At 39.0% G+C, this 19619-nt stretch overlaps 1 protein-coding gene and 1 long non-coding RNA gene across 5 annotated transcripts in view; one reads left to right on the plus strand and one right to left on the minus strand.

The window, feature by feature from the left end:
- The window catches only part of slc38a10 (solute carrier family 38 member 10), a 36666-nt gene extending 24691 nt beyond the window's left edge, over positions 1 to 11975 (minus strand). For 2 of the 4 annotated variants that reach the window (XM_034194713.1, XM_034194710.1), the window contains exons 1-7: positions 11783 to 11974; positions 11449 to 11622; positions 8985 to 9102; positions 6486 to 6531; positions 6103 to 6196; positions 5710 to 5853; positions 749 to 873 (exon numbers count right to left, since the gene is read on the minus strand). In XM_034194713.1, the coding sequence (XP_034050604.1) occupies positions 749 to 873; positions 5710 to 5853; positions 6103 to 6196; positions 6486 to 6531; positions 8985 to 9102; positions 11449 to 11538 (617 nt within the window). In that variant the 5' untranslated portion in view covers positions 11539 to 11622; positions 11783 to 11974. Of the gene's footprint in view, positions 1 to 748; positions 874 to 5709; positions 5854 to 6102; positions 6197 to 6485; positions 6532 to 8984; positions 9103 to 11448; positions 11623 to 11782 lie in introns of all 4 variants that reach the window. The other 2 variants (XM_034194712.1, XM_034194711.1) reach the window with 2 other exon arrangements.
- Positions 7 to 3945, plus strand: LOC117531586. The gene is made up of 2 exons (XR_004566653.1): positions 7 to 522; positions 3695 to 3945. It is a non-coding gene; the product is annotated as an uncharacterized LOC117531586 (long non-coding RNA).
- Positions 11976 to 19619: the final 7644 nt, after the last annotated feature.

Here is a 19619-nt window from a genome sequence, read left to right on the forward strand (position 1 = left end):
GGAGGAGGGCGGAGTTACGGCCCGCATCAAACGAAGACAAGTGGAAGGGAGCACAAAGATGAGAAAGGCCGTGCACCGATGCTTATGGCTCCAGATAGTAAAAGTAAGGAAAGAGGATGACAAAACCAAAGAAAAATCAACAGAAACATGATAGGAAACCCATGCTGAACAAAAACCTGGTGAGGCTTAAAAAAAACAAAAAGAGCAAAGATATAATGATGATAACATAATAACAGAAAAAAGGAATATAAAAAGAATCTTGACCCACAGGTTTTCAGTCAGCATGTGAGTTTCCTATGTCTTGCTCCTTTTTCCCCCCTGATAAAATCCCAAAAGGGCGGCAGAACGGTCCACATCCCTCAAGCTTCCCTCACCCAGAAGAAGGCTGGTCACCGTGACCGTGGGCCGGCGGTGGTTGGACAGCTGACATTTTTACTTAACTGCACCCTTTTGGTCATTTTACGACCGTCACTGAGACACACACACACACACACACACACACACACACACACACACACACACGTACTCACAGAGGTAATTAGGCTCAGGCAAAAACCTGAATTAAAGGTGAAAGATGAGGATGAGTAAAGGAGAGGCTTGGGTGGAAAGTTCAGATAGGAAGGACAGGGAAGTCTGAGCGTGAAGTTCCAGCAGAACTCCAATTTATGCCATTAAAATGTCACTTTCTACATCCCCACTGCCATTTCCTGTGTTATTGCTTTGGGGGTGCTTTCCATGGTCTACTTACGGGTGACAGCAGAAGGTTGTGGCGATAATGGGCAGGCACTGAACGACGCCCCTGAATCGCCACAGGTGAACCCGCTCCAACCAGGAGCCTGAGACTATGCCGTAGCGCAGAGACGACAACACTATCTACAGGAGCAGCAGCAGAAATAACAGACAGACGGGGGAGCAAATCAAAGGTGAAGGAGAAGGGAGGAAGTAGTGGAGGGGGGGGAGAAAGTAGTGAGGGAGAGGCAGAAAAACAGAAAAATTAGTGAGGGGGGGGCAGAAGATAAAGGAAGAAACAGAGGAATGAACAGAGAAAATGAATTAAAAAGGAAACATGAAAGAGTGAAAGAAGGAAGGGAAGGAGATACGGCACTGTTAGAGGGTTAAGGGTCTGGAGTGGGCCGGGCCTGGATCTAAAACCAGACAAACACCACACCACTGCTCCAGGTTAAAGTCACGTACAGACCTGTAGCTCAACTCACTGGTAGAAATGAGTATAGCAACATGGGAGGAAAAAAAACAACTTGTGTGTATATTTAAGGAGCTCCATCAGAAGAGGCAGAAAGGAAAAAAAAAAAATCAGCTCCCCCCCAAAAAAAACAAAAAAAAACAAAAAAAAAACGTTTCAACATTTTAAATGTGTTTCACTACTGGGTGGCAACAGTGCTTCCACTAATCGGTGCAAAGTTAGCAAACTTGATGGAATAACAAGAAAAAAGGATGTTGCATTGCATAACATAATTACAGCTAATAAATCATTTAAAATAATCCAGTTGAATTTCTTTGAGAAACTATTTTAGTATTTGTTTTCAAAGTACTCTTATTTTCAAGTACTATCAATATTAGAAAAAAAGGGGGCACTGTACATTGTACACCACATGCTGCACATTGTTTCTTTTCTGTGCTAGTTTCTCTCAACTTTTATTTTCTTCTGATATTGCTGATAACCTGATATTCAGTCGAAACTTTTTGACACGAATGTTTGACACGGCAGTTGGTCTCGGACAAGCCATTCATAGTTGCACTGTGGACTGAAGAATTTTCATTTATCTACTACTATAAGCAAGAGTTTGGTCATTCCCATGTCCCAAGGTTCTTGAAATTGAGCAATATTGCCACCTGGTGAACATTTACTATTGATACAGGTACACCAGAATTTTGACAACAACTCTACTTTTACATAATTTGAATATAGTAAAGAGTTTACTGATAGTGATTAAAAGACTGACTCTCTTCACCCACAGCAATCATAGGAAATAATGTGATTATTTACCATGAAATGGCAAAGTAAAACCTTTTAAATAATTCTCAAGTCAGTTTTAAGCAGAAAATGAGGTGATAATCGGCAAGCCGTTACTAATGCTAGAGCGAGAGCAACTGACGTAGGCGCCCCTTATGTGCTGCTCTAATCGCTTCCCCCTTCTTTTATTATAAAGTAATGCTGAATTTATGTGGAAATGATTGTTTCAGATTCAGATATCTGATGACTGGAGGGCAGTTTTAAGCAAAAACGAGGTGACGCTGCTGAGCTTCGAAATGATGCATGCACAGTGAAGGAAGGGAGGACCGATTTTTAGAGAGGGACCGTTTGGTCAGCGACACCGGTTACCAAAGAAGTGCAAACATGACGGGAAACAATTCTGAAACTCACCACTCGATGACACCAAATCCTACATACTGTAGATTTAATGGTTCTTAATAAAAGAATGGCAATCCTAAATCAGTATTTTGTATGCTGTACCTAATATATTGACATATATTTATTGTAGTGTTGTATACTCTGCACAGTATAGTTATTCCATTTTGCAATGAATATACAGTGAGGCATCAGGTTGATACTTGTGCTCTGCAGACCTACAAGTCTCACTGGATCTAAAACATTAATATTAATTTTTCGCGTCATACACTGGCTATAAAATGGATGGTTTAAAACAGTGGTGTCCAAATTATTCCAGAAAGGCCCGAGAAGGTGCAGGTTTTCTTTGCAGCCACTGACTTCAGCAGGTGATTTCACTGATTAACATCCCTTTGAACAGGTGGGATGAGTTCATTAGTGAAATCACCTGATAAAAAACCTGCACCCTCTCGGCCCTTTCTGGAATAGTTTGGACACCACTGGTTTAAAATATCTAAAATATGTGAAATGCATGCATCATTTATAAATAAATACAGATATTTCATAAGATAGGGGCATTACTTGGAACTTTTTGGACTTCAACCATCTCAATCAGTGATCAGTCTTTGTCTAAACTACATGTGAAGACCTATGCAATTAATGGGCTGAAACAAAGGCACGTTTTATCACCATTTTCTGCCCAATGTGATTTAGGATGGATTTTCTCTTCAAAAATAAGGAGCAAGACAGTTTTATGTTGGTAAAGAGAAGAAACCATTTTCTATCATGGAACAAATAAGACATGCAAAATACTACCATACAACTTCAAAAGATCAACAGAGAGAGAGACAGAGAGAGAGAGAGAGAGACAGAGAGAGAGAGACAGAGAGAGAGAGAGAGAGACAGAGAGAGAGAGACAGAGAGAGAGAGAGAGAGACAGAGAGAGAGAGAGAGAGACAGAGAGAGAGAGAGAGAGAGAGAGAATGTACATTATGTTTAAATTGCAAGTGAAAGTAAAGGCAATGCTGCAGGTTATAAATGAGACATCTGATGGCGCCTGTATTATTCATCTGAAATTCACCTTTAGGCAAGAAAACCATAATATAAAGCATGCTCCCTTCTGAGTCAAGACGTTACAAACAAAATCAATACCTAAAATGCCATGAGAAATAAGACATTTGTCCTGAAGGAGAAGCAGGCCGTGCTGAACTGGTACTGTAGAGAACACGGATGGCGGTCAAAATTGGCGCCCTCTGAATTTATATTTAAAATAACTTGTCTTTGTGATGATTTGGTGTCAAGTAATTGTGTGGGGAATGCCATAGATGCGAGTGCACGCACACACAGATGGAGCCCATTTCTGCAGCACCATGGCAACATCAGCTAAAAACGTCTTTCTTCCGCCACCATTAAAGGAGGAAGTTATGTTACCAAGAATTTTCATCAGCACCACAAACATCCTAGTGTTATTTACACCCTTTGACAATCTTAACTGCAGTGGAAAATATGTTCAACTGAAATTAAACTGTAGTATATTTCCTGCTGTAATTTTAAAATATGATGCAACTAGACATACTATACGCGTCAAGAAGAAGAAGAAGGAAAAAAGATTACCTGTAAAGGTGGATTTTAAAGATTTAGTTTTCAGGATAGTCAATCTTACTTTGTATTTACAGTCAGGTACAAAAGTATTCTACAAGGAAAGCTACGACCACTACCTTTGCACCCCCACCAGGACTAAACCTATCCAAATGTTTTAGGTTCCTTAGATGACCCCAAAACACAATCAGGATGTTCCCAAAAATAAAAATTAAAAAATTAAAACAAGTTATCCAAGATGGCCACCAAAATAGTTTTTTTTTTTTTTTTTTTTTTTTTTTCCCACTAAAACACTGTTACACAACATATAAAGAACTTACATATCACAGAGATTCAATGGGAAGACCATTGCAGGTCACAGCAAACTCAATTGTGCCTAAACTAAATTCATTCATGGGTTGAAGACTCAAAATGGTGTCCAAAATTGCCACCAATAGACCCTTATCATTAAAATACATAGTAGGAATAAACAACAGACTTAATGATGACAGAAATCATTGGTATTTTAGTGAAGAAAAAAAAAAAACCTATTTTGATGGCCATCTTGGATAACTGGCATGAGGCCAGTTTTTAATTTTGGGAACATCCTGATTATATTTTGGGGCCATCTAAGGAACCTAAAAAGTTGGTTTGGTTTAGTCCTGGGGGGGCGCAAAGGTAGTGGTTGTAGCTCCCCTAGTATTCAGTCTGTGACAACTTTTGTAACCGTACCTCACTATACTACCATGGATTTGAATTAAAACAATCAAGATGTGCTTGTAGCGTAGACTTTCAGCTTTTATTCAAGGGGTTTAAAAAGAATCCTGCACTAAACGTTTAGGAATTACATCTATTTTCTACACAGTTCCTCCATTTTCATACAAGTGTGAGAAAGATTTCCATGCAAGAAAAAAAAAAATAAATTCAAATCTAGGCTCGAGTCACCTGTGTGCCTTCGATCAAATGGCAGTCAAAATATTACATCTTCTTTTTATGTAAATCCTTTCCTGTGTGTGAAGCTGTACAACTGGTGATGCAACAGACAAGAGTTTGCACTATGTACAGGTTCTCCAATCACAACCACAGAAGCCTATAACTCCTTCAGAGATGGCAACAGTCGAGTCTGCTTCTTGCATAGTCATGCCAGTCTACCCAGGATGGATTTACAATTCAATACCACAGTGTCTGGATTTCTTAATGACTGATATAAATGAAGCCCAAGACATATTCTGTGGCTGATAATTGTTGATTAGTGCGGTATGAGCATTTATTTAGTTTGAACAATTCCTTATGACCTCTGAAAATGGGCAAACTATGTATATAATGGCTGTAATTCCTTAATGGTTAAATCTGCAAGTCTCCACTTGAGTCACATCTTAATTGTTTCATATCTCCACAACGGCATTATGGTGGTGTACAGAAACAATGTTATAAAACTGTGTGGACTTAAGTGTAGAACTCAAGTCACTTGATCCCTGGATTTGTTTGTCACATGCAAAAGTTGAGCACATCGTTTTAAAATATCAGTCTCATTAAAAAGCTTTATTATTATTATTTAAGTTGAACTTTAAATAACCAACAGTCTTCGCTATTTGAAGAAACAGATCGTCTGTAACACTGTGTGTTGTATTAAACAGTGCTGTGCTGTTGCGCTACCATACAGCCAAATAAATAAAAGATAGTTATATTTTATGCAAACAGTTGTAAATATCAGACTTGTAAGCTGATAAAAATGTGTTTCTGCTCCAGCCGGCTGTGTTTTGTCTCCATCCTGGTGGACTCACCGTGAACATGAAGAAGGTGTAGAACATGAGAGCCATGGCGGAGAACGACTGGATGGAAGACATCATGTTCCTCTGCAGACTCAGAGGAAGCACGATGAAAACAGACACGGCAATCAGCAGCAGGACCCGAAAACCGAAAGTCACCTTTGGAAAAGATACAACAGTAATAACATCATTACTCAAAAACTCCCACTGTTTTCTTTACAGCTATGACTTCAGTTCTTGGAATATAGCTTTATTAAAACTTGACTCTTGGTTTGTTACGGTAAAGTCAACAGAAAGGAGTCAGAGCGTAATAACATAAATCCATCAACATTCATTATTTCAGTTAAGAATATTTGGACATTGACAAATATATTCCAACCCAACTACATAACATATTAAATCTCACACCTGCAAACCCAGCATCTGAGCGAAGAAGTTGGACCCCAAATCAGCAATGACAACGTAGAAAGCAATACAGGTCCCCAACATCAGCCCGATCATACTGCAGGGATGGACACAGAAGACAAGTCAAACTCAAGAAATTACTCCCGGAAAGTGCTACATAACACTGAACTCAAGTTTCTTTTACTGTATATTGTGATAATTTGCATAAATGGCAGTTTTAAGTAACAGATTATTAAAAAAAATGTACAATGTGCTATATGCTGTAGCATTTTAAATGTACTGAACCAATGTAAATGCTACAACTTGGCATCATATTTGCACAAATACACAATCAAAGCATTTTAGATATAGGATAATGTATGTTGTGAATAAACAATAAGGCTTACCTCGTCTCCACCAGTGTTTTGCCGGGTTTCCCATAAGCATGGAAGGCTAGAGAGACAAGACAAGTCAGGGTGAACAAACAAGTGAAAGTTTCCAAAAACAGTTTGCTTTGATAACACTTATTCTGTGTACAATGCAGTACAGTAACAGTTGTTTGTTTTTTGTTAACATACTGATAGTTTTGGTAATAAGTACTGACTGTTGGTTTTTCTGTCCTGTGTGGACTTTTTCTGTAACATTTTAGTTTTCTGATGGAGCTTAATCACAGATATACTTAACCCACATATTGGGGGATGTCAGAACTGCTCACACCGTTACCAGTCAAATCACAATTTGGACAGACTGGCAATTTTTGGAACAGACATTTTCAAAATGTTTGGTCAAATTGGTGGATTTCCTTCTGTAATTTGAATCATAACTATTTTGAAAGTGGAGATGTTGCAATTTTTGCCATAAAACACTGAAATTACATGGACTATAGTGTGGACATTTACTGCCCTCTACTGGTTGTACGAAGGCTTACTATTTAACAGCTCTTACTGGGGGTTTGAGGAGAACCATTGTGCCATATGAATTTTCCTCCATTAATAAAGCAGACACAAAAACAGAAAGTCTCACTATATTTCAATTATCTACAATTTCAATTAAAAATAAAAGCAATTACATATTCCTTAAAGCTACACTGTGCATGATTTAGCGTCATCTAGCTTTGATGTTGCAAATTCCATTATTTCTTTTCCAGTAAGATATTGCTGCCTTTCACATTTTTGCTGCTTTGGCAACAGGAATTCACGCTCCCTTGCCTTCTCTTGTGGAAACAAATAAATATGATCCACCATCTCACAAAAATGAGGATTCTTATACTTGCTAGCCTGCACTAGCAACCAGCAGACAGTATAATTAGACAGCAATCTTATGAAAACATTGCTTTATTGTTGCCGGTAATTAGTTATATACCAATGATGGTCATGTATGTTATATTCCAGCTCTGCTAATAACCTTTAATCCTACACACTGTAGCTTTAAATTGCTCCTGAGCCTCACAGAACCTCAAAACATTTGGAATGACTACAGCATATCTTCCTCTGTTTTTTAACCCATAGGATAGTCAACTGCTGTCCATCTGTCCAACTTAAGACAGAGTATCTAAAAAAATTATGGATGGTGTTAAATGAAAATTAAGGTGGTGATCCAGATCAACCTCAAAATGTTCCTGTCTTCTCTAAGTTTTATAACATTGCTTGACAAATTTTCCTTTTATTTGTTAAATGTCTGTTTTCCCTTATGTTGCTGAATCTTTGCAATAAATATCCTGATTTTGTCATATGCATAATTATTCAATAAAAGACAAAGTTGTTTCCTGCTAGTGAAGTTTACATTTCTGCAGGGAGCAATTTAAACCAGTCTGTTCATCTGGAATGATTATCAGTGATAAACTCATTTATTTTGGCTCCTCCATTCCTTTTGCTGCTATGGATTCACATGTTGATTTGTCGTAGGTTTTGCATCTTCCTGAGACAACTCCAGATGTTTGTGGAGAACGGGGACTAGGTGGCCTTGAACCGGGGACCTTCTGTTCAGGAGGAAAACATGCTGGTCACTGGCACCAGCCATCATGTTGCCAAGTTGTATTCAGGATACATTTTTGTAAATATGCTGTGACTTCTGAAATTAGAATGTCCACTTGCTCCAAATGGAGATATTTTCATGAACTCCAAGTGCAACTAACAGCTGTTTCTGGGGAATCTGTAGATTTTATTTTCTTCATCTGTTTTAGACAAAGGCCACACAGTGTCTTAGTGGTTAGCACTGCTGCCTCACAGCAAGAAGGTCATGGGTTCGATTCCCACCTGTGACCTTTCTGTGTGGCGTTTGGATGTTCTCCCCGTGTTTGCGTGGGTTCCCTCCAGGTGCTCCGGCTTCCTCCCACATCCAAAGACATGCAGGTTAGGTGGACTGGAAACTTTAAATTGTCTGTAGGTGTGCGTGTGAAGGTGTTTGTTTGTCTATATGTGGCCCTGCGGCAGACAGGCGTCCTGTCCAGGGTGTACCCCGCCTTAAGCCCTGTGACTGCTGGGTTAGGCTCCAGTCCCCCGTGACCTAATGTTGAAGATGAGTGAGTGAGTGAGTGTTTTAGGCAATAAAATGTCACTGAATAATGCAAAAAAACAAACAAACAAACAAACAGAATACTGCAGAGATGATGGTAACATTCTGAAATGTACCAATCCCCCTAACCAACAGTTTAAAACCAAATATATTCTTAAAAACAAAAAAAAAAAAAAAAAAAAAAAAAAGCACTACATTCACAGATTTAAGAAGCTAAATTCTGAGAAAGTCTCCAATTTTTACTTACTCAGTCCTGACAAAGTGGCCACCAATCTGGTTTATTGGGTAACTAATTTGATCTCAGATTTAAAAAAAAAATCACTATGATTAACAAGCTAAACAAAACCACAAAATTAAACTTTATGAAATCATTTATTACTATGTCCACTAACCCAACCCAGCATAGGTTCTTCGCTTGGTGTGGCTCGCTGTGTGCACCAAGAACATGCAGGACTTGTGGGTCATCCAAGAACAGAAGAACAACAGCAGGGTTCCCAGCACAATCCCGCACTGTAAGGACAGAGACATGTTTTAGGGTCATGTTATTGATCTACAAAAGAAAATAAATATTTCTGATCTACACACACAGACAACTGCCAGCAAAGCTTATATTACTGTCTAATATCTATATTACCATCTAATATCCTGAAATGTGTTACAATGACAACTTACTGAACTAGCTCGCATACAGTCTTTAAGTTTCCCAGACAAGATCAACTTTACCAAAGGACAGTCACTGGAGTTAAATGTCAGAATTTAAGTTTTTCCACTCGAAACACAAACTGAACCAAACTTTGCACACATGTGAAGGTGACATTGACAATTCCCCAGCAAGTTCAACTTTGTCAAAGGTCAATCACTACAGCCAATGTCATGTCTGACTGTCTGTTTGTTTACCTGCTCCTCCAAAGTCCTTTTGTTGATTATCATCACACCTGGTATGTCAAAGAAGGTTGACCCCAAAATTGCCCTGAAAGAATCCAACTGGGCAAAAAGACCAAGGAATTTCATTTGCAACCCAATTTGTACTAAATGTGGCCCATATATGGGAGGACTCCAGAACTGCCCTGGCAGGGTCAGGCAAAGGCAAACATTTGGGTGAAGGTCAAGGTCTTACTGCCCACAATTACTATCACCTCATCACTTACAACTTGATTCATAGCCACACAAAAAAGTACCACAAGGCAGCGAGACAGGAAACAGACAGAGGCGTTTCACAGCTTCAGCTTCCGGAGATCGTTGTGGTTCCAGTGACACATGTCTGGTGCGTCTAAGCCTACACATTGCTCTGTAACATTTTGCTGAAAGGCACTTCAGCAAAGCTTTTGTAAACAGAATGTATAAAACAAGATTGACCTCTGTTCTTCAGTTTAGTTCTGTGATCTCAGTTTTTGTCAGAGGCCACTTTAAGAACAAAGACAACTGTTTTAGAAAATGTTATACGAATAAACTTTCCCTGATATATTTTGATAATCCATAATAACATACTCAGGCTCAAGATTTTTAAATGTGAGGATTTACTGTATTATTTTATGACGTAACCTGAATGCCTTTAGATTTTGGACTACTAGTCAGGAAAAAAGTATTATGAACCGATCATCTTTGAATCTGGGGAACTGCAAAGTACATTTAATAGAGTAAACTGTTAAATGTCATACCTAACAGATCAATAATTAAAATTCCACATATGCAATTGCTTGCTTGTAAAGTATTATCAACTAGACTGCCATAGCTGTAAGGGCATTTTATGCTTCCGGATTAACGATGCTCTAAACTGACATCTCCGGTGCCTAGACACTTGCAGTTTGCTTTCTCTTTAATGGTTAACATAAGGATAAGGGTTAGGGTAATTTGTTTGAAATGCATAAAACATTTGGAAATTTGAACAAAACTTCCAAACGTATGCAAAAACATTAAGCTATGCCACTACACATTGCGCAAATGTTTTGCAGTGTGCAGACAGACCCTTCTCATTTTTGATGGTCTCGTGAGACTTGGCAATGCTGCGAGAAGTCACCTCATTTCCAGAGTATTTACTGAATTTATTTCCAGCCTGTTGTCATTTGCCTTTTGCCAGCCTGTTTGTTCAAAGTCACTACAGTGAAGCCGGTTAAGACCCCATTTTAAAAAACATTATCATCCCCACCTGCATGCTGAATTTTTTTTTTTTTTGCCAAATTTCATTAACGGCGGTACAGCTGGTGCAAGAACTGGCATGTCCACTAGGTGACGAGTATGCTTTAGCCAAAGACGCCTGAAGTTTACTAAGCCGGGCCTGGAACTTGCCGCTTGACAATGTAGGTAGCTTGGATGCCAAGTACACCGGCTGCAAGGTGAGTTTTTCCTCAGGGATTTGTAGCTCTGTGCTGACACATTCTATTCCATGTGACTTCTGGCAAACTGTGGCTGAAATTTCACATCATCTTTTGAAGAAAATCCTTCTCCCTTGCTGTATCAAAGAAAACTAAAAATATAAATATATATATATTAAAAAAATAGCGACCCTCCCTCATCCCTTTTATTCTGAAGTCAAGGATGATAAACTAATGTTTTTGTTTTGTTTTGAGTATGGTCCTCTGGTTTGTGTTTTACTTTTTTCCCCATTTAAGTGTTCCACATTCATCTTTGTTCAGTTCATTAAAAAATAATAATAAAATAAAAACCTTAAAGCAGGACATGTGAGATCACATACATCTCTGCAAGAGAAAAAAATAAATAAAATTAATGAAACTTGAGAAAATAATTCAGTTTTGACAAACGGGGGGGGGCGATCTGAAAACGTTTCAGTCCTTTCAGACGGTCAAACACCCTGATGGAAAGTGGCTGCTGCACCTTGTGGATGACTTGTTGACCTACCTGTTTGAAGCAGAAGGGCATGGTGAGCACACTAACTCCCACGATGCTGTTCACAACGTTCATGATCAGACCTGAGTTGGACGCCGTCATTATACTTAATATTAACGCTAATTGAAGTTAAAATTAAAGATTAATTCCGGGTTTTGGGTCTCCGTCCTGATCAGTGACGTGGCGCTGGAGAAAAGACAAATAAATAATTAAATAAAGCAGAAAAACACACACACACACAAACAGCTTTAACTCAGGGCCAGTTTTGTTCCTTTTAGTTAGTTTAATCAAACCGCGTGAGGAAAAAAAACGTTAGCTTGTTGGTTTTTATTAATTTTTAACTCACATCTCTGTGTTGCTTTGACGACCACCACCTTAGTGTCGAGGTTATGTAATTCTGGATAATTTAATGACATTAGCGGTCATTTGTGGACATGAAAAAAAAAACTATTACACTTTTATAAACTGAGATAATAAGCGACATGAACGTTTTACCGTACGCGTATCCAGGAAGTGCAGATTACAGTCAACGAGTGAAGAGAAGACAACACAGCTCTGTGCTCTACAAATACTCGCGCGCCCACTAGTGGTAAGATTTGTTAGTGAATATGGAGCATCAGACGAAAGCTGAAAGAAAAGTTTAGTTCATATGATTTATGTGGTGGTGGAAAAAAATAAACAGGTTCTCACTCCTTGGTATTTTTTCCAAAGATGTGAACCTCTTTGTGTTTTTTTTTTGTTTTTTTTTACATCTGTTCCATATTTAGGAGCAGCTAGCTACTTGGAGATATTGCTATTCAGTTGATTTTATTATATATATATATATATATATATATATATATATATATATATATATATATTACCTTTACTTCACTTTTTATGTGTTTACATGTTTGGAACTTCATCTTACTTCCTGTTTACTGTTACTCCTTAGTGGTCCAAAGAAAGTCTTTTTCTTTAACAGACTTGCATAAACATCTATCAATAAAAAAAATCATAATGAATAAGCGTTAAGAAATTGGGGAGGGTGGCAGCTGTAATATGTTAGCATTGTAGAAATTTATTATCGTAGCTTGTGAGCAAAACCGTTTTCAGAAGGCCCAGTTGGTTAATCAGTTGGGTTTAGACAAACCAAGCTTTATTTAATTAATTTACTTATTTAAATTTATTTGGCATTCAAGATATCAAATATAATACTCTTGATAAAAACAATAAAATACAGACACAAGAAAGTCAAAAAGAGCTATTATGTCCGCCAAGGACGTAATCAGTCAGGTTAGTGTTTGTGCTTAATTTCTTGATTAAAAAAAAAGGCTCTTAATTTTTAACAGGACATTGGATAGGGTCCAAAATTGCGAAATATGTTTTCACTTTTTCCAACATTTTGTTACGCAATGGAGTAAATTCATTTGTTCTCTCAAAGTTCTACTCACAACACTCCATAATGACAACATGAAAAAAGTTTTTTTGAAATTTTTGCAAATTTATTAAAAATAAAACACTAAGAAATCACGTGCATAAGTATTCACAGCCTTTGCTCAATACTTTGTTAATGCACCTTTGGCAGCAATTATAGCCTCAAGTCTTCTTGAATATGATGCTACAAGCTTGGCAGTTTTGTCCATTCCTCTTTACAGTATCTCTCAACTCCATCAGGTTGAATGGGGATTGTCGTTGCACAGCCATTTTCAGATCTCTCCAGAGATGTTCAATCAGATTCATGTCTGGGCTCTAGCTGGGCCAATCAAGGACATTCACAGCGTTGTCCTGAAGACACTCCTTTGATATCATTGTCCTGGTGAAAGATGAACCGTCGCCCCTGTCTGAGGTCAAGAGTGCTCTGAAGGTCAAGAGCTTTCCCTCAATCCTGACTCTCCCAGTTCCTGCCACTGAAAAACATCCCCACAGCATGATCCTGCCACCACCATGCTTCAATGTAGGAATTCCTTCAAACATGATGCCTGCCATTCACACCAAAGTGTTCAATCTTTGTCTCATTTTGTTTCTCATAGTCTGAGAGTCCTTCGGGTGCCTTTTGGCAAATTCCAATTCCTTCTGGAAGGTTCCCCTCTCTCCACAGAGGAATGCTGGAGCTCTGACAGAGTGACCATTGGGTTCTTGACTAAGGCCCTTCTCCCACAATCAATCAGTTTAGACAATCCTGTCTCAGAGATCTACAGCCAATTGCTTTGACTTCATGCTTGGTTTGTGCTCTGACATGCACTGACAACTGTGAGACTTTATATGTAGACAGGTGTGTGTCTTTCCAAATCATGTTCAATCAACTGAATTTCTCCCAGGTGGACACCAATTAAGCTGTAGAACCATTTCAAGGATGATCAGTGGAAACAGGATGCACCTGAGCTCAATTTTGAGTTTCATGGCAAAGGCTGTGAATACTTCATTAAATTTGACTTCTTATGGGTTTTTTGTATTATTTTTAACAAACTTGGAAAAAATTCTTTAAAAAGCGTGTTTCACATTGTCATTATGGGGTATTGTGTGTAGAATTTTCAAGAAAAAAAGAAGAATTTCATCCATTTTGGAATAAGGCTGTAACATAAGAAAATATGGAAAAAGTGAAGCATTGTGAATACTTTCAGGATGCACCATAGCTGTTACTTATTAAATAGAGCGAGAATGCTGCATGCTGTTGATGATCTGTGTGAATAAATTACACGTTGTATATTCAAAGCGAAGGAAAGCATTTATGTGCTTTAAAAAGTTGCAGTGCCGACTGGCTGCTCGCTCCGCTGGCACGCATATATGAAATAAAGCGATAGGAAAGATCTATTCACATGGAGTAAAATTGGACAAGGTTTATCCCAGAAATCAACATGAACTTGATCACGATCCTTGCCCTGCCTGCTCTTTGTTAATATAATGACACAAAATCCACAAAAAAACACTTGCTGGGAAAAGTTTTGTCCTGGATTGTAAAAGAAACCACAAATTCTGGAGTAGATCATCATAAAGAAGTTGGTGCAGGTAGATTAACATTGCGTTAAATGCAACGTTTTGGAGCTTGGCATTAATATAGCTTCTAATCACTGCCCTTCTAGTTTTCCCTGTTTGTTTTTTATTTCATTTTATACCTAAGAAATCTTCTGTCAAACCTTTGGTGCAAATCAAATCCCATACATCCTCATGTTTGTAGCATTGTGTCGCTTTAAAGTCACTGCTGTGCACCAAAACACCACTTGCAGGGTTTGTGATGAAAACAGTTTGAACGCACACACGCTCGAATCCTGTTTTTCCAGATGCCCCAGAGATTCCCGTCAGGAAAGGGAAACAGCTAACAGTCGGGACGTGAGGCTTAAAGGTGTGAGGGGAGGCGAAAAGAATAAAACGGAACAGGCAAGTGTGCATGACTTGAACAGACGGAGTGGGCGCGGGCACCTGAAAACACAGCCTGTTTTCTTTCACTCAGATGAAAGACCCGAGCTGTGGCCTCTCTGATAGATGGCTGCTGTGTTATTTGACGAGGAAACACAAGAAGGAGCTCAAGGTTTGCAGGGGATTGACCCGGGTGCTTTTCCACCAGCTGGGTGAGCTTTTCCCTGGAGAGGGCAGATACACAGATTCAGATACACGGATATGAGGAAGCCTTAGAAGGCGGATGGGGGGGAGATTTTAAATTGTGTAGAAGTACATATTTAGGTGTGACCATGAAAGTATTGTTGTAAAAACAGGAAGCTGTCATTGCATTAATTATTGTTATTAACCGACCTTATCAAGAGGAAGAATTTATCAAATTTGGGGTGTTAATTAAAAAACAAAAAATTCCTTATCAATTTTCAATAAAACGTATAAAATTTAGGCTGTTCGTTTTTGTTTGTTTTTTTTAATTAGTATTTTCCCCAACTATTCTCCATAAGATTTGTTGGAATTATGAAATTGTAAAGATGACAAACCTATAAAGTGTTGGTGTGAGATCACAATCCAGGCGTTGATTCTGGATCATGTATTGGCTTTCTTTCATTTATGTAAATGGTGAAATTTCAATAAATTTGTCCAAAATATTTTGGCCAGTTTTCATGAAACATGGTGGAATGATAAATTGTATTAAGTGAAAACAACATAATATTTTGATGAGATTCAGATTTGATTAGGGTGTATTCTGGATCATTTCTTAACCTTTTTGCTCAAAGAGATGGCGTGTTTTTCAGCATTATGATCAAATTTTCAAAACATTTACAAACAGCATCAAAACAAGGATTGTGAAATGATCAATTTTTTTGAATTGCAGAGACCCATTTAATTTTGGTATTTATTAGGATCTCGATTCTGGACAATCTGTTCACTTCCTTTTAGGGAGCTGGTCCTTTTTTCTCTTTTCATTTTTAGCTTTTTTTTTTTTTTTTTAATGAATTGATAGCGTGCCCCCCACCCCACCCCACCCCCACCCCAACATGTTGGTAAAAATTTCTAAAGCTAATTTCTAAAAATTTCTAAAGCCATTTTCTATACAAATCTTGTGAAGTGATGAATCATATCAAAAGGAGAAGTCCATAAAATTTTGGAGACGATAAGGCTTTGGATGCAGATTCTGGATCATTTCGGCATTTTGTTTTATTTTAAGATAAGATAAGATAAACACCTTTGATCCCACAGAGACGAAAATCACTTGTTGCAGGAGCAAGAGTTGCACAGTAGTAAAGAAAAGAAAAACATTTACATTAAAGAAAAGTGACTAAAGTATATTACAGTGTTTGCTGGCGAGTGCATAAATACTTATTTGAGCAGATTATGTGAAAAATAGAATATAAGTGAGTATATATGTATAAGTATGTATAGATATGGGAAAATTATTGCATAGGATAAATTACACAGTTGTGCATGTAATAAAGCACAAAAGGTGGCAGAAGACGTAGTTAATAGTGCAAAATCAGCAGGTGGTTATGGTGCTCAAACATTTTGAGGTATAGACAGGTATTTTCAACTGATCTTCACAAAACATGTTGGAATGATGAATCCTATCACGTAGAATAAGACGTAAAATTTTGTTGAAGCTTGAGATCTGTTTGCAGATTTTGTATTATTTCTTTTCTGTTTTAAATCTAGCAAAGTGGGGCCTTTTTCAGCATTCTAGTGAAATTCTCCAAATCTAATCTTTATTAAATCGATCACTCTTGACTCTTAAATTTTCTAATGCCATGCACATGGATTTACAGCTGTCCAAGTGAAATATACAATTGTGATGTTAATGAAGAAACAGCACCACAAACATGCATCAAATTGTTAATTCCAGTGAAGATTTTCAGGATTATTTGTTGCTGGCGGAGGCATACGCTCATTGAATGCCTGCCTAGTTTTGTCTAATTTTACCTCCACAGAAGACTTCCTGATGTTTTACCTTCCTGCTTTGTATAAATAAAGTTTATTGTTATTATATGTGCATGTGCATGAGTGTGTGACCAGAGAGGTTAAGACAGGAAAACCCTGGCCATTGTGCACTGCTGACCCCTCCAAATCAATGTGACAGACCGGTTGATTGGCTGGAGGGTCCTGTCTCTCTCCACCTAATCCCTCAAGGTAGACCCTCAGCCAGGCTTGCTGTGCTTGTGTTTGTGTGTTGCCGCGTGCGCGTAGCGGCGCTTGCATGTGCGTCTGTCTGCACTTAATCCCTCAAGACAGGCTAAAGGCCACGGAGTGGGGTATTAGTGCAGTTACAGGCCCGTGTGTTTGAGCGCCAATGCCGTGGTCGTCCAATTAGATGACAGAGTCGCCGTGTGTTTCTGCGGGACTCGCTCATGTGTGGAGGTATAGCGGTGCGTTTTTTAGGCTTGGGGTGGGGATGGAGATGGGGAGGGGGGGGGCAAATTTTAGGGCAGATTTGAGCGGATAACCCAGTTGGGGCAAAATTAGACACAGGCATCTGGATTTGACCTCGGGCCCTCGCTGTGACCCCAGGTCGCACAGGGGTCACGGGGCACAAAGCAGAGTAGTGACCTCACACAGGTCAAGCATGCGGGCAGCTGAAAGGATGTCTTTGTGGGGCCTGGCATGCTCACGCTTTCCCATGAGCACCAGGGGACTGTGTCTGCCCAGGAAACTGGACCGGAGAGAGCAAAAGCTGGACACGGGATACGTGTGGGGACGGAAACCATAACTGATTTGTGTTTATATTTCGACGTGTTTTGCGTGTTAATGCAGCAGACTGAAGGTCATATTTATGCAGATTTCACTGGTGATGTTGGTATTTTGTTGGCGCCTGTGGGAAAAACCTCACCTCCGTGCAGCCCAAGCAATTTTAAATACAATCCTGTTTTTTCAGCGCGTGGAAAGCTGACATTTCGGAGATCCCTTCATGTTTATGTTTGTACCTTTCAAGCAGAGAGATATGGGTGAGATTCTGTTGGGCACGCCTGTGGTCGTCGCTTGTGTAGATCTGTTAGCGCCTCCTTAATGAGCACATGCATGCTGCCTGCAGAACTGTGTGTGGCCCGTTGAGAGGGAGCGACAGAAGCCCTCTGCTCCAGTAATCACATTTAATTACGCAGCAGCATTAGACAGCCTATGAATAGAGTTTTTAGGCAGGCCTCTCACACCGAAATTGGCTGCATCCAGCTGAACATTGCCTACCTTTGTCCTGCTCATCCTGCTATATTCTATTAGGACTTTTGTCATTTTGCCATCAGCAAAGCACCAACAACTGCTGGACTAATGCTACACATTAAATACGGGAAGGTAAAGGGGACAATAGTCGTTTTCTTGGCTGAATGGCTCTCCCCATTAATGAAGCAAATGGACCACTCATGGCACTCCGTCCACGATTACGCAGCGCAGAGGATGATAAAGGATGCATAGACTCAAGAAAATTCTCTGCACGTACGCACACACACACACACAAAATTGGGATAGGAAATGCAAATCTAAAAAACCCACAATAATTCTTAATTACTTTCACTTTATTTTGTTACAGAAAAGTAGGAACATATGCTGCTTTCAAGATGACATCTTTTCCATGCATTTTTCAAAAAGACTATGCAAAACCACATTCTGCACACATTACAACAGCATGGCTGCTGAAGAAGAGGATACAGGTATGGGACTGGCCTATCTGCAGTCCTGACCTATCACCAATAAAGAATGTGTGGAAAATTTTGAAAGAAAAAAAAATGCACCAAAAAGACAATGTCACTCTTTTGCGCACATTAATACGTGCTTGCAGGCAAAAATGGGACAAAATAACTCCTGAAACACTTCATAGGCTTGGTATCCTCAACACCAAAACATATTTTAAGTGTTGTGAGAAGGATTGGTAATATTAAAAAGTAGAGCCCGACCGATATATTGGTCGGGCTCTACTTTTAGAGCTCTACTAATATCGCCAATATTGGCTTATATTGGCAATATTATCGGCCAATATAAGCCCTTTTCAGAGTACTCACTATCGGCCGAAATTTTGCAGATAGAACGCCGATAATTTCTCATAAACAGAACAGTTACTGAAATAATGTTTGTCGGCAATGTAAAATGTCCTTGCACCGTTTGTCCAGTAGATGGAGCTCTGACTCCATTCAACTGAGAGCTGCTTACACCCCTGCTTAAATGTGTTCATCACCGCCCCATAGTTCCCCATCACACTGCACTGATCAGTTGACAAAAGCATACAAGTTTATAAGGATGTTGTTTGTAATAACTTTGTCATTACATTCACCCCACATTTCTCCCTTTTCAGTTCAACTCAGTTTAATTAACTCAGTTTATGTAGTAATGTGTCAAATGTGCTTCATTGCGTCGGTCATGCTTTTTATTACGCCCACGTTGTGTAGACCTTATTTCCAGCATGAAAAACTTTTGTTTACTGCTAAGAGGTTGAAACATTCAGATTCACTGGTGTCCAGAAGGGTTCTGGGAATTACTGCCATTCACCATTAACCCTCTAGGGCCGACGCTGTCATATACGACAACTGGGACCAAGCTTTACTAAATTGTAAATAACTTTTTAATGATATGATAGAAAGTTCCTTTTTTTTTTTTTTTTTTGCTGAAAAGTTAACTCCACGGACTTTCAATCCACTGTCGGCCATCTTGGTACTCCTCATAGAAGATGTGTGATGAAGTGTGCAGTGTGATGTGAGTGTCCAATCGGAATTGTTTCTCTGTCACATGGTTTTCGAAAATCCAATCATAGGGCAGATTTACCTCACGTGATATGGCAAAGATAGTTTTCAGGA

Source organism: Thalassophryne amazonica, chromosome 18 (genome assembly GCF_902500255.1).
Source record: "Thalassophryne amazonica chromosome 18, fThaAma1.1, whole genome shotgun sequence".
Taxonomy (NCBI): domain Eukaryota; kingdom Metazoa; phylum Chordata; class Actinopteri; order Batrachoidiformes; family Batrachoididae; genus Thalassophryne; species Thalassophryne amazonica.